The 16,119-nt window shown below is 44.9% G+C and overlaps 2 protein-coding genes across 2 annotated transcripts in view; both read right to left on the reverse strand.

Moving 5' to 3' along the window:
• Positions 1-34: 34 nt before the first annotated feature.
• On the reverse strand, positions 35-13,154 carry BAG2 (BAG cochaperone 2). The gene is made up of 3 exons (XM_079780766.1): positions 12,932-13,154; positions 3,476-3,585; positions 35-555 (listed from the first exon to the last, which is right to left on the reverse strand). Exons 1-3 carry the CDS (start codon positions 13,042-13,044, stop codon positions 143-145), a joined length of 636 nt encoding a protein of 211 aa, XP_079636892.1. The 5' UTR covers positions 13,045-13,154; the 3' UTR covers positions 35-142.
• The window catches only part of ZNF451 (zinc finger protein 451), a 96,525-nt gene continuing 83,881 nt past the window's right edge, over positions 3,476-16,119 (reverse strand). The window contains exon 16 of the mRNA XM_079780762.1: positions 3,476-3,585. The gene's annotated coding sequence lies outside the window, so the exon portion shown is untranslated. The remainder of the gene's footprint in view (positions 3,586-16,119) is intronic.

A 16,119-nucleotide genomic window follows, 5' to 3' on the forward strand; every position in this document is an offset into this window, starting at 1 on the left:
TTAATTGTTATTCATAAAACTGATGACACTGGAATATTTTCATTTTCTTTATCAAATGAGTGGTTATGCCTAACATAAAGAACTAGTTATCAGTTAAGATAGCATGTCATCATTTTCACATCATTGCTCTCCGGTTTGGGAACTAATTAAATCTGCTGTCAGCATTCTGTTGCAGAGCTATGGAGCCCGCTCCTTTAGAATGCTCTAGCAGCTTGATGGCCTTGTCGGAGCTTTCAATATTTCTAAGCAGAGTCTCCAAGCGTCTCTTAATTTTCTTCTGATCTTCAAGTGCACAGCCAATGACTATGGATTGAAACTTCTGATCAACTGGCCCAGGCGGCACCTCAGACGAACACGCACTGTACAGCGACATCAAGTGACTCTTGGCATTTCCCAAATCATTCAGAAACTTACTGACCACCTCATCGATAATCCTGGTGGCGTGCTTCAGGGATTCCTGCTGCTGAGGGTTTCTAATGGTTTCCACGGAAACTTCCACAGTGAGGGTTCGTCCCATCAGACGGTTTGCGGTCAGATTTAATTCTTCTCTTTCTCCTAAACATAAGAAGTTTGAAATACCAATCACTGTGAGTCATAAACTCATCTATGTTGAAGGGGTTCAGAACAGGCTTCTCCACGATGTGCTACATTGGCATATGAATTACTTTGAGCTGAAGGCGATCGAGACCCTGAGGGTTCATGAGAAACTCGTACCTCTCCCTTAAAGAATTTAAATTAGGGGGTTTGCTCATAGTAAGAATTCTTGCCAGAGATAATTTTTATGACCTATCCATAAGGCAGGGCAAACTTATCATAACCGAACATCTCTTTTTATTGCAAATCTCCCTCTCCCCTCTGCAGCCCCAGACGCCCTATCTCTTATCTTAGCTCACATTGTCAGGATACCTCACTTTACCTTTCTGACTCTCTCATGTATGTGGGGTTCCCATATGAACGTATGTAATTAAATTACTTTTCCATTGTTAATCTCTCATGTTGATTTATTATACCAGCCAAAAGGATCTAAAAAGCTAAAGAAAATTTTCTTCCTACCCCAACAATGTCAAGAACACTAACACATTTATTTGTGGCTATATCTATTTTCTGTGATCACCTCTGCTATGAATTTCCTAAGAGTTAATCTTAAAACTATAGCATATAAGATTAACTGATGAAGTGCATTGGTTTAGAGAGGGAGGTTAAAGAATACCTTTCCCTGGCCCAGCCAGTGTGGCTCAGTGGTGAGCATCGACCTATGAACCTGGAGGTCACGGTTTGATTCCCGGTCAGGGTATATGCCTGGGTTGCGGGCTTGATCCCCAGTGTGGGGCATGCAGGAGGCAGCCGATCAATGATTCTCCCTCATCATTGATGTTTCTTCTCTCTCTCTCTCCCCTTCTCTCTTCCTCTCTGAAATCAATTTAAAAAATAAAAAATACCTTTCCCTGAAATACCTTTCCTGAATAAATGGAATACCAGATGACTTTTCAAGCGGTCATGTTTGCCAAGTCTGGGCAGGTATGCGTTTTTAGCTGGGATGGAGATCAGGTCTTAACACAGCGTGAACAGTGAGCATAACCAGGTTTTGTGCTGGTTAAGGCTGCAGAGAGCAGATGTCCTGTATCTCTCCAAAGGATGTGCATGTAGGGGAGGAAAAATAATTGTCACTATATCTGAGTTCTTGTCTTAGAATAAAAGAGAGATTAACAAGGACAAAAACACAAAAGTTTATTAACATGTATAACTCACGTATAGTACATGGAAAACTGAGCAACTCTCCGAGATGGCTCAGCCACCACCTTAAACACCACCTTCAGCTGAAGACAAAAGGTGGTGGGGAGGGAAGGAAGCCAGTTTTGGGAGGTGACCAGGAAAAGCACGATGAAGAGAATAAGATTTAATTACAGTGGGCATCTTTTCCATGGATAAAAGTCCTTGTGACTCACAGTCCCCTCCCTGGCACAGAGAGGGAGACACCCTTACATGTGGAAAGTTGCTTTAAAAATGTAAACTTCTCTTACAAAAGGGTAACTTCTCTGTTTCCAGAGCTTCTCCTGTGTCTGCAGTTTCTCAAAAATAATCAGCTCAAAATATCCTTGTGCCAAAGCGGCATATTTTGGGGTGGCATATTCTGCATGTTTATCAGAATACAATGCCCCAATTTGGGCTGAGAAAAAAGCCATGAAAGTGGAGAAAAACTGGCTGAAAATTAGGCCTCAACTTCACCCCCTCATGACAAATTTAAGATGGCCAGTGGTCTATGTCTTGGCCAGCACCCAGAGGCAATGATGGGAAAAGGGGCTCTGTCAACAGTCAGCAATCCCCTGCCATCCTTCCTAATTCATTGATCTTTGGAGGGAAGTTCTGTGACTTCCTAATTCATTGATCTTTGGCCAGGATGGTGAAGAGACAGACTAGATCTGACCCTATTGTGGACTCTGGAGGTAGACTGCCCACGTACCGCACCAGCTACCTGCCCACTAGCTTGTTCTGTGAAGGAAACTCCAAATTAGGAAGGCCATCCCAGTGAACACAAATCACAGCTGACCTGTTCCTCCATGGGCAGTCATGCTTTTCATATGAAAACGATGGCACGTTTGTTACATTAATAGGGTTTTAATTGGGCTTGTAGTTTATTTTCTGGCATTTTCTTCCTTTCCCCTCTCACCTTTTCCCTATGCTTTTTAAAAATATATATGTTTTTATTTTTATTTATTTATTTATTTATTTATAATATTTTTATTGATTTTTCACAGAGAGAAAGGGAGAGGGATAGAGAGCTAGAAACATCGATGAGAGAGATACATCGACCAGCTGCCTCCTGCACACCCCCCACCGGGGATGTGCCCGCAACCAATGTACATGCCCTTGACCGGAATCGAACCTGGGACCTTTCAGTCCGCAGACCGACGCTCTATCCACTGAGCCAAACCGGTTTTGGCTGTTTTTATTGATTTCAGAAATCAATAAAAGGAAGGAAGATGGAGAGAGAGAGAGAAACATCAATGATGAGAGAGAATCACTGATTAGCTGCCTCCTGCAGGCCCCACACTGGGGATCAAGCCCGAAACCCTATGCCCTGATCAGGAATCGAACTGTGACCTCCTGGTTCATAAGTCAACACTCAAATCACTGAGCCACTCCGGCCAGGCTCCCTCTGCTTTTAAATCTACATTCCAGTAACTTCAATAGAACTGAAGTTCTATACTTGGCCTTATTGCTTGGAGCCAGCTTTTCTGCCAAAGGAGCTTGGAGGCCTTTTTCCATTACTTCCAGCCTCGGCCTGGGTTGGGGAGTACAGTGGGAGAATGATCTTTTGTAATAAACTGACAGCTGCAGCTGCTGCCTGCTGCTCACATTAAATGCTGAAATCGGGTGTGCTCATACCACAAGTCAAGCAAAAACTGACCCATGCCTATCACAAACCCCGTAGAGGGTGTAAAAGATGGGCCCCGTCTATGGAACCAGCTCTCACCATCGCTGATCTGCCTCATGTCCTGGCTGTTCTGGATACTGTGGATCATTTCCAGGAGGATTTCTCTCTCTTGCTCAATGGCAGTTGCCGCTTCTCTTAAAGCTTCCACCCTATAAATAGGGAAATAGAGCAGTTACTACATGGACGATTAGTGGTCACCCTTTCAAGTTTAAAGATCATTAGGAACACTTTTCAAGAAGTCTTTATTCCTTTTTATTTTTTATCCTTTCATTTTTATATTCTTTTTAAATCCACTTACTCCACTCCCATTTACCTCCCGGCTCTTTTTAGTGGTTATCTGTTCTTGCAAAAATATGTATTTGTGTATTCATGTTTTCCATTTATATCTCACTCTCAGCATTATTTTATTAAGAACCATCTAATCAGTAGCTTCTAATTGCTGCCCAATTTCCCACATGTATATCCACCTGGTTTCACCTCTCCCAGTGGAGACACTCTCCTTGTCCCTCAGCTGTCCATCACCACAAGTAACACTTCAAGGAATGCATGCCCCTTAAGGACCTGGGTGAGGGCAGAACTGCCGAGACAAAGGGTGTGTGTACCTTCATTTGACTCGGTATGAGGACTGCTCTCTAGAATGGCTATACCAGGTCATACTCCTGGCAGCAAAGCACAGAAGTCCCTATATCCCCACAACCTACCAAAACTCAGCATTTTCCAATTTTCTAACTATTTATTGACAGTAAGTACAGTGATATCTCAATACTTAATTTGCATTTGTTTCATTAATAATTTTAGACATCTCTTTGTATCCTTGTTAGCTTACTCATGGCCTTTGCCTGTTTTCTTTTTTAAACAGGGGTTGCTGTCCTCTTGTTGGTTTGCATACTCAGGATATGAATCCCTTGTTGGTTACAGACAATGCAACCATCTTCTCCCATCCTATCATATATGAACGCTGGGATACCCTTCACTGAACAGAGATCCTTATTTTGAAATGATCAAGTTCATTTTTTCCTGGTTTTGTTTTGCCTTATGATTTATGCTTTTGAAATTTTATTTCAGGGTCTTCCTCATCCCTAGGTCATATGATGTTGGCCTACATTTCCTTCTATTAACTCTATCATTTTACCTTTTCCTACTTATATCTTTTCTTTTTTTAAAAATCCTCACCTGAGGACATGTTTATTGATTTTTAGAGATGGAAGAAAAGAGGAGAGAGGGAGGGAAGGAAGGAGGGGGGACAGAGAGAGAGAGAGAGAGAGAGGAGAGAGGGAGGGAAGGAGCGAAGGAGGGAGAGGGAAAAGACGAGGGAGAGGGAGACATTGAGCAGCTGCCTCCCATATGCGCCCCGACCGGGAATGGAACCCACATCTTCTTTTGTTGTATCAGATGATGCTCCAACTGAGCCACTGGCCGGGGTTCCTATTTACATCTTAACCCATGTAGAACCCATCTTTGTATGTAGTTAGGTAAGGATATTGTTTTATTTTTCTCCCAATAGTGGAACGAACCTTTTCTCCAACATGATCCACCAAAAATATTTCTTTCCCCCAGTGACTTGTAGATGGTCTACATCTGAAATCTCTATCCCATTTGACTGTTCTTACACAAATACCCACTTTAAAAAAATAGCACCTGCCCTGGCCAGTGTAGCTCAATTGGTTCTTGGTCAGGGAGCATGCCTGTGTTGCAGCTCAATCCCGGGTAGGGGGCGTGCAGGAGGAGACAGCCAATTGATGTTTTGCTCTCATCTCGAGCTTTCTCTTCCCTCCCTTCCTCTCTGTTTAAAAATCAATTTAAAAATTTAAAAAATAGCACCAGTCTTATAATATGCCTTAATATTTGGTAGGAACAGCCCCCTAATCAAAGAAAACTTATCTATTTAGACTTTTATTCCTCCATGTAAACTCTAGAGTAAGTGGATTGGGTTTTTCAAAAAACGGGTAAATTTGACATCTTTCTAATACTGTGTTGTCATTCCATGCTAAAACATGATACATCTCTATTTATTCAGATCCTCTTCTATATGCTTTATTAGAGTTTTGAAGTATTCTTTATTATTCTTTTCTTTTTTTTTTTTTTTATGTCGGGAACCACAACCCGGAACTGCACATTGTAGGTGGTGATTTCGTCTCATAATGAAGTATTCTTAATGGTAGTCTTGTGGACTCTTCAGTGTTCTAGATAGTTTGTGGATATTGTTGCTACTGTGAATAACATATTTTTGATGATATCTTCTAGCTGGCTATTTCTGGTTAGAGAAATGCTGTTTTTCTAGTTTCATCTTTTTTTTTTTTTAATATATTTTATTGATTTTTTACAGAGAGGAAGAGAGAGGGATAGAGAGTTAGAAACATCGATGAGAGAGAAACATCAATCAGCTGCCTCTTGCACACCCCCTACTGGGGATGTGCCTGCAACCAAGGTACATGCCCTTGACCGGAATCGAACCTGGGACCCTTGAGTCCGCAGGCCGACGCTCTATCCACTGAGCCAAACCGGTTTCGACTCTAGTTTCATCTTTTAACTGGCAACCATGACTTATACTTAATTTTAATGGTTTGTCTTTTGATTTTGTTGGTTCTTCTAGATCAAGCATGTCAAACTTGTGGCTGGCGGGCCGCAAGTTTGACATGCTTGTTCTAGATTGATGATCATAAAGTGATAGTTTTTATCTCTTCCTTATCAATGCTATTAGCTATTTTTCTTTTTCTTCTTTTATTTTATTTTAGAGAGAGGGAGAGGGAAACATTGATTTGATGTTCCACCTATCCATGCACTCACTGGTTGATTTTGTAGGTGCCCTGACCGAGGATGGAACCCACAACCTCGGCATATCAGGATGGCGCTCTAACCAACTGAGCTACTCCGCCAGAGCTATTAGCTCCTATTTTTCTTTATATAATACTGACTACAGTCCTCGGGTACTGTAAGCAGCTGCAAGAGAAGGCATCTTCGCCTTCTCCCAAATTTACAGGGAATGCCTCTACAGGTTTTGGGTACAGAGCCATGACCAGACTATAGAAGTACCACTTTCCCCAAGTATACACACCCACACACCTATTACTACACATACGCACGAACACACCCAGTCATGCGGAATCATGAGAGCGAGAAAAAGAAGTCCTGTGTATTTAAAGTGCAGTTTCCAGGGCACTTTCTTGCTATATATTACCCTGCAATTACATAAGTCGCCAACTTTTCCAAAATAAACAGTGACGGATCTATCCCCAGTATCCAGATGGTCTTGGAAACCCAAGGTCACTGAAGATCTAATCCTGACTGCTGCCTTAAGTGGGTCCAGAAGGAACAACCTCACCAATGTTTTAGCACGTGTCCATTCCATACAAGGATTCCCCCCTCCTCACCCCAACCACACATATGCCTTTCCCCACAGTCACCCACCTGTTACACCCCAAAATAGCACTCATAAGCAGAAAAGTGTCACAGGGTCCCTTTACTCATCAAGATACTAAATATATGTTGGACTTTGCATTTATAAAAGCCAGTAAAAGCAAAGGGCTGGTAAGAATCTTACTACATAATATGGCTAGGAAACAATGAAAATTAATAATCTAAGAAACAGGAATAATGCAGTATCAGGCCTTCTTCTAGCACCATTCATGATGTACTTACACATTTTACATTTGCAAACTCTCAGATAACCTAGGGCCCAGTACATCTGAAAGAGACTGAGTTGGCACTGATATGAAATATTTATGCTAAAAACACAAACCATGACTCCAGTATTTAAATGAGCCATGTGACTGGTAAATGTGAAGATGCTAAAGAAGAGATTAATTTTTTAACACTCGAGTTTGCATTCAAATGGGAGATGATAAAGAATTGAAAGTTTTCCTAAAAAAGGACACTTCATTTACAACAGCAAGTTACAAACAGTAAGTTCACGGTGTTGTTAACAAAAAATAGTTTAAAAGGAGACACTCTAAAAAAAATATAACCTGTCATATGAAGAAGTATTTTGTCATTAAACGAGACCAAATATAAAGGAAATTAGATGCAACTTTTATGGCCCCCCCCCCCCACAAGAATAGAAATGAACAGGGCATTTTTCCTGTGAAAAACAGATTTCATCTTTTACAGAACTTCTTACATATATTTTCACATATGCCTTTTTCATATCATAGCAAAGGTAAAATGTCACTCTTCAGAACCAAAGTTTTTTTTGTTTTTGGCATCCTTAACCTTTCATTTGCTATTCCCTCTTCTGCATCATTCTTTATCCTTGACCCTTGTCCACTGGTGAAACTTTTTCAAAACCCAATCCTTTGCACAGGAACTGTTTCCATAACAACTTCCCCCCGTCCCGCCCCCGCTTGAGCGCTTGAGAAGGTGTTGGTTAATGCCTCCCTTGGCACTACTGTACATCTTTCTAGTGTATGGACTACGTGGTATTTTTAATTTTTTCTTTTAAAAAGCTGTACCCAGATCTCCACTTAGCTTGTTTAAGTAATATTTGTACTGTTTATCAGCTACTGGTATCTTAAATACAACTCATATAATCTACCTTTCCATTAGTTCTAGAAAATTGTAAGCCATTGTATCTTTGAATATTCCCTGTCCTCCATGCCATTATTTTCTTCTGGAACTCTGGGTAGACAACTGTTGGGCTATCTCACGTTATCCTTCATGGCTGTTTTTTTTTTAACACATCATTTGACAGCACTCTTCTTGGCAGAGAGGGCAGATCTGTTTTTATTAACAGATCGTGGAAGCAGCTACAAGTCCAAATTGGGAAAGAACCTATCCTCACACCACGGCGGCCTGGGCGGTGCTTCTGGAAAACTCTCTGCATGAGATCACAATTAAGCAGGCTTTTACCAAAATGAATTGCCGTCAGAACATTCACACAAGGACGGAACTGAAGGGCACTCCTCCTCAGCGAGTCCTCACGTCTCTGACACCCTACAGGTCTCTGCAGCCTGGGTATCAAAACACAAAGTGGGGAGACTTAGAAGAGACCCAACAGCAATGTCACGTGACCGTGGCTGCTCCCCGTCAGCTAATACAGGACACAGTGGGCATTGCAAGGGCGTTCCAGTCCAGCTGTTCGAACCGTGAGTAGTTACTGAAACTCTCCTCGCTTCAATTTTCCTCATCAATGAAACAGGGATAATGAGACGGTGGTTGTGACCGAATGAAGTAAAGCAGGTAAACAAGTTTTCACAGTGACCGACAACATCAACTAAAAAAATACAGACATGAGTGGCTATGTGCCATGGGCCCAGGATGGGCGCTGGCAAACATTATGAACTCGGGCTTACGAGTAACAAGAATTGGTGTTTTCATAAAGAGGAGTGAAAATGGTGAGCGCTCCTATCATGGATTTATTTGAAAGAATTTCTAAAACAGGTTCCTAAAATCATGTGTCTCTTCGGAGAGGTCAATGGGGGGAAAGGAGACATATGTAATACTTCAAACAATAAAAATTTTTTAAAAAATCATGTGTCTCTTATTCAATACTCTTGTAATCAAAAGAATACTACGATGATCACTCATATGTTAGGCAATATAAAATTTTTAAGGGTTTTCCTGATCATAACCAAATTATTAAATTACATTCACTACTGAGACACTGGTGTTAAGAAAGGGACTGGTGCTTAGTGTGAGAAGCTACTGTCAGTCCCTCGGGATTCAGTTCCCTCATTTCCAAGAGAGATAACATCTGCCCTCCTAGCCAAAGGGTTTTTAAGCGTCAAATCACAATGTTTATGAAAAGTGCTCTAGTAAATTATAGGCTGTTATACATGAACTATGGTGCCGTCTTGTTTGATGACTCCTTGGACACTGCCACACCCTAAGAAACTTTTAAGCAACCAGAAACTTTCCGGCAAACAAATGATCCATATCACCCCCGTCATTCACCCAACCCTCCATGTAAGCCACTGCAAATGGCTGATAAGAGCCACCATGTGATCAGTTTGGGGAAATGTGTGAACAGCCAATCTCCCATCCGGGCCTCAGGCCCTGTGCCATTCTCCACAACCCACGTGCCATCTTCATTACCAGCCAGAGCCGACGAGGAGCCACACAGCACCTGGCACAGAGTGGGTGTTCAATATTTACTGCATTAAACACTAATTTAAATGGAATTTTCACTTCTTTCAGTAAAATCATATATTCATCCTTCCACTATTCCCACATTTTAAAATACGACATATTTAAGAAAACTAGTAATGAAGTATTAAGCTCTATAGCTAGTCTTCCTGGGTTCTAGCTATGTGACCTTGGACAAGACTGAACTTCTTAAGTTTCAATTTCCCAACTGGAGAATGGAGGTAATAACTTCCACAGAGGCATGGGGTCTGGTACATAGTCAGTGTTGATTAAATGAATAAATGTTAGCATGTATTATTTATAATTACGATAACTTAAGGTGTTCTGAGCCACTGATGAATGCAAAAACCAGACACCATTTAAAATAGGTAATGAAACCAGGAGATAAAGGAATCACCTTCTTAGAAGAAGTTGAAAAGGACAAGCTAGTGTCCCGGTAAAATGTTAGAAACAAATTACATATGAATATCATGTTTTCTTTTAAAAATTCACCTTCTAGACATAATTCTTCTAGTTTTTAACAGTGTAGTGCTATGACTTTGCCCATGCATTTGCATTTTTCTCTATTTTTACTTATTTTCTAAAACACTTCCTTAGTTACCATTAATGTTAATATTACTTATTTTTTAAAGAAAGAAACAAAGCTTACAAAAGTCTAAAATGATGAGAAAAGTCCTTACAATGAACAATTCAACACATATTAATTAATCTTTTCTCCTCAGCTCAAGGATTAGTTTAAAAAGTTATAGTTTAGCCCTGACTGGTTTGGCTCAGTGGATAGAGCGTCGGCCTGCGGACTGAGGGGTCCCAGGTTCGATTCCAGTCAAGGGCATGTACCTTGGTTGCGAGTACATCCCCAGTGGGGGGTGTGCAGGAGGCAGCTGATCGATGTTTCTCTCTCATCAATGTTTCTAACTCTCTATCCCTCTCCCTTCCTCTCTGTAAAAAAAAAAAAAAAAAAAAATCAATAAAATATATATATAAAAAAAAAAGTTAATAGTTTAGCCCATACATCAAAAGGTTTTGGGTTCGATTCCCAATCAGGGCAATGCTGAAGTTTCAGGTTTAATCCCTGGTCTGGGCGAACATACTAGAGGCAACTGATCAATGTTTCTCTCTCTCTCTCTCTCTCTCTCTCTCTATCTATCTATCTCAAAATCAATTTAAAAAACAAACAAAACATATCCTTGGGAAGATTTTTTTAAAAAGTTATAGTTTAATCACTTGTATACAGTAATCAGAATTCATGTTATACTAATCAATATTAGAATATAATAATCTCAAATCCAGAGGCTTTCTTTTAGAGCCGAGTACTTGACTTAAAAAAAAAAAAAAGTATTATTACTTTATTTTAGAGAGAGGAAGGGAGAGAGAGAGAAACATCAACGTAAATGAGAAATATCAGATCAGTTAGCTGTCTCCTGAACACACCCGGACCGGGGATCGAACCTGCAACCTGGGCATGTGCCCTGACTGGGAATCAAACCCACCACCTATTAGTGTACACACAGGTCAACGCTGCAACCAAGTACCCGACTTTTTTGTACCTACCACACATGAGGCATTAATTCAAGTTTGAGGACAATGATTCAGCTTGAAGAAGGAGGGGCAATGACCTCATTACTTTAAGGAAAAATCCTTTCTTTCTGATTAGGAAAGAGAAACCCCTAAAATGGTTGAGAACACACCCTCAGAGTTCTAAAGACCTGGGGAGCCCGGCTGGCATGGCTCAGTGGTTGAGCGACGACCTATGAACCAGGAGGTCGAGGTTCGATTCCCGGCATGAAGGAGGCAGCCGATCAATGATTCTCTCTCATCATTGATGTTTCTCTCTCTCCCTCTCCCTTTCCTCTCTGAAATCAAGAAAAAAATTTAAAAAGACCTGGGGAGATGTGTGAGTTTCTTGTTATGCTGCTACATAAAAAGAAATATTTTCCAGAGGAACATTAAGTGGCTGAGGCCACTGATCTCTAGTTTTGCTCCACTTTGGGGGTTGATGTAAAAATGTTAGCGTTGAAAGTAATGCAGAAGCGTTCCTCTTCTCCTGTTCTCTTTTTCTCATTCGCAGCAGAACCCCAGACAGTGGTTTTGGCTCTGGTTTCTCTTAACTGCTGCCATCCATGAAATCACTGTGGGTGGAGAATTCCTCATCTTCTGACTCCTTTCTTGGGGTAGTAAGTAATACTACTGCCTCATTCGCTAAGATATACTGTTTAATATGCTATTAATGCACTGACTTGGGAAATAGGTACCTCGTCTTGTTTTGGTGTATTAACTCGGGGAGATAAAGACACCATGACGTGCTTCTTAACATGTTTGGCTCACATACTCCGTCATCCACCCAGAACCTGGGGAAAACTATGGGGGAAAAAACTCTGTGTCGTTCCAGGAGGTTGTGGGTGCCTCCGTGAGATTTCCATTTAACTCCACTCGCACACGATTTACACGGCTGCCAGGAATCCCAGGGGAGGTTTCATACAGTGCTAAAGGAAATAAACATTCCCAAAACGTACTATGACTTACTTAGAAATTGTATGCAAGCCCACCACTACATTAATTAGTTAATAGCATCGTCATCCGTTAAGAGGCAAAAACTTATCTTATCCTTTCAGGCCAGTGGCTGGCACTTTGGAGAAGGTGTCAGCACAGCGTCTTCTAGGGCAGAAGGTGCACAGTAAATGCTGGGGGACCGGAGGCAGGACTACGGGGAAACTGGGGGGGAAACTGGGCGCTGCAGCCTTAACTCCACAAAGCCCCAGGCTGCCGGCCGCCCAGCGGCCCCTCGTCCGCCTCCGGGCCCGTCCTGGCTACCGGGTGAGCTCCGGCTTTTTACATTGTTTTGCTCTCAAGTGTTTGGTACAGGACCTTGACCAGAATCCAAACCAGACCCTTCGGTCCCAACCAGCTAGAGTCAAACCAGCTAGAGCAAAATTAGATAAATCTTTGTACTCCCAGCTCAATTCCACTTTTACCGATTTACGTAAAATCGGTACAAGTGGAATTGGGGAAGCAAAGAAATGACCATCCCCATCCAGGACCGCTCAACTGCTGCCTCTCTTAAAAATGCGTAACTGGTCCCGACTAAGTTGGAAACACTTGGAAGACCGCATCCCGGCCCCCAGAAGGTTCCAGAAGTTCTCGGGACCGGCGCGTGCCACCGTCCCGAATCGCCAATGACGTCACTTTCACCGTCCCCGGTTTTCCTCCGCCCGGAGCGCTCAGCTCCGTTGGGGAGCACGTGGCCGCCGATGGGGCGGGCGGGCGCTCGCGGGGCTCTCCTTAGACCGAACGCGCCTTCTCTCGGACGAGGAGTGGGGACCCCTCGCCCCCAAAACACAACTGCACCGCGTCCCGGCCCCCAGACTGCGGCCGGCGCGCCGCGCACCCCGCCGCCCGGCCCCGGCCCGCGCGCACCTGAGCTCCAGCTGGTCCAGGCTCTCCAGCAGGCGGCTGGAGCGGTCGGCCATGGAGGAGGAGCGGCAGAAGCGGCCCTCGTTCGCTTTCGCGTTGATCTTCGCCTGAGCCATCTGAGCCTCCGAGGCGGGGCGGCCAAGAGGTCACCGGCCTCTCCGGCGGCGGCGAGTGGAGAGCGCGGCGGCCGCAGCGTCGCAGTCCCCGCGGGCGCCCGCCTCCCTCTGACGCCGCGGGGGGCGGCCGGGAGGAGCCGCCGCCGCCGCCGCCGCCGCCGCGTGGCCAAACAAGGGCAGGCGCGCCGCCCGGCCCGGGGGCTCGGCGCCGGCTGGGGCTCTCGCCGGGCACGGGCTGGGGTGCGCCTCTGGGGGGCTGAGGAACGAAGCCGGGCGGCGGCCGAGCCACCCCCTGGAGGGGCCGACGCGGAGGGGAGGCCCTGCCGCGACCCGCGGGCCCTCCTGCTCTGCGGACCCTGCAACCACCCCAGGCGGCCCCACCCTCCGTGCAGCCCCGAGGTTCCCGATGGCCCACACGCGGAAGGACCTAACGGTGGACTGTGGGTGTATCGCTCAGAGATGGCTTCGCTGTTTCTCCCAGCCCCCATAAGTCACAGCAAAAACAAAAACCCTGAAGTCCATGGATGCAGGGAGAAAAGGTCCCCTTGGGGGAGAGAAGGCATTTAACCACAGCTCCTAGGCAGCCAGCACTTGCCATCCTGCCCTGTTACCACTATCCTGAGATGAGAAGGAAAGCCTGGATGACACCACTGAAGGAATAGGGAAAAAATAAAAATAGACCCAACTTACGCAGGGTGAATTGACTTCATTTCAAACCCATTCTAATGAAGGGATTTTTAATGAGCTTTTTTCCCTATTAGAAATTATTCTAGTTGGAATTTTGAGTGAAATAACTAGTATCCATTAAGGTCATTTCACACCTAATTTACGTAAATCTGTAAAAGTGGAATTGAGCTGGGAGTACAAAGATTTATCTAATTTTGCTCTAGCTGGTTTGACTCTAGCTGGTTGGGACTGAAGGGTCTGGTTTGGATTCTGGTCAAGTCCTGTACCTCAGCCAGGAATATGTGGAAGGCAACCAATGGACGTTTCTGTCTCCCTTCTGCTCTACTTTTTTTTTTTTCTTACCTACTTTAAAACTTGTGATTTGCTCCCATTATATCTCTACTAGTGGCCTGGTGAGCAAAATTTGTGCACGGTGGGGGAGGGGGGGGGTTCCCTCAGCCCAGCCTGCACCCTCTCCAATCAGGGACCCCTTGGGAATGTCTGACCGCAGGTTTAGGCCAGATCCCACCCCTTGCAATCTGGAACCGCTGGCTCCTAACTGCTCACCTGCCTGCTAGCCTGATCGCCCCTAACTGCCCTACCCTGCTGGCCTGATCTCACCCCCAACTGCCTCTGCCTGCCTGATCACCCCCAACTGCCCTCCCCTGCCAGCCTGATCTCACCCCCAATGGCCCTCCCCTGCCAGCCTGATCTCACCCCCAATGGCCCTCCCCTGCCAGCCTGATCTCACCCCCAACGGCCCTCCCCTGCCAGCCTGATCGCCCCTAATGGCCTCTGCCTTGGCCCCCACCACCATGGCTTTGTCCAGAAGGAAGTCCAACGTCTAGAAGATGGCCAGTTGACCCGGTCTAATTAGCATATTACCCTTTTAGTAGTATAGATTATATAGGATAGGATTGCTTAAATGGTGGGGGGAGCCTTTTTCATCAGGAGGTGATGCTCTTGGCAGACAAAAATACATAATCTCTATATCGGGACTGATAGCCAGCCATATGAACTATACTGCCAAAACAGTCATTAAAATATTGAACCACTTTCTTACACCTTACACCAAACAGCTGTTGCCCTTAAAACCCCTCCTCAGCCCCCACCTTAGGTTCTGCCTTCACAGTTCACCCAGAGTAGGTTCTGATTGGTCAGTTTCTATGCCAGTCAGCATCAAAAGCTCCACCTCCTAGGCAGCCATTGGCTCCTCACAGTTCACCCATATTTGGTTCTGATTGGTCGGTTTCTATGCCAGTCAGCGTCTCCAGGCCTATCAACAGGCCTGATTAGAGAGGCGGGGCTGATCAGCAGCCCCAGCGGAGGCCAGATCCAAAGAGAGAGGCAAGTGCTGATCAACAGCTGCCATGGAGTCTACGGATCAGACCCTGCTTCTCTATCCCCAGGCCTCTCTCCGGGCCTGATCCACAGCCCCCTCGGCAGTCAGTGCTGGGTCTGGGCTCCCGCAGCCATGGCCAGTTGACCCAGTCGCCACGGCAACCCAGCACTGACTTCTGATTGGTTGAGCCTCCAGTCGTTGTGGATGTTATGGACTCTCGGTTTTTATATACTAGAGGCCCAGTGCATGATTGAATCATGCACGTGTAGGGTCTCCTACACGCTTTTGCTTTCGATCGCAGGGGAGCTGGGTGCCTGTCTGCTGGTGCACCAGGCCTTTCGGAAGCCTACGGCGCGGCGGAGGCTTCTGAAAGGCCTGGTGCCGGAGTGGACAGGCACCCAGCTCCCACGCTTTCACTTTCGCTTTCGATCGCGGGGGAGCTGGGTGCCTGTCCGCTGGTGCACCAGGCACCCAGCTCCCCCGCTTTTGATGGTCCGCGGCGGGACGTGAGCTCGCTGCCCCAGAGGCCCCTTCTGTGCCGCAGCACAGCCAGGGCGCAGACGCTGACGCTGGCGACACGAGCTTAGTGTCCCGCTGGCCCAATCGGCTACCCCGGCTACCCCGGCCACCCCGAGTCCCGCCCCCTGCACCTCCCACTGGCCCAATTGTGGACGTAGCGGAGTGATGGTAATTTACATATTACCATTTTATTAGGTAGGATTAGGATGCTTCATATTGCAAGGATGAAAATGTACAGAGTGCAGAGAATGATAGGTAATAGCAGTTTAAAGTTGAATCACAATCTTTAATCTGAGATCAAAGCCATTTAAATACTTGAACAGAGATGAGACCCTTAAAACTGGAACCCAATTCCCTAAGACTTCAATCTAAATACTAATAAACTCTTGGTGTATGGGATTACTTGACCTTGATAAATATGTTTTGTCCTGTCATGGCACAAACTTGGAATTCAAATATATTTTGTGAATGGTTTAAAAGTCTATCCAGTAACTTTAGAATCATATTAGGCTCTCTTTTTCTCATATACCAGATCCAATCTTTAAGTA

This window comes from Cnephaeus nilssonii (genome assembly GCF_951640355.1).
Source record: "Cnephaeus nilssonii genome assembly, chromosome: 9".
NCBI classification, from domain to species: domain Eukaryota; kingdom Metazoa; phylum Chordata; class Mammalia; order Chiroptera; family Vespertilionidae; genus Cnephaeus; species Cnephaeus nilssonii.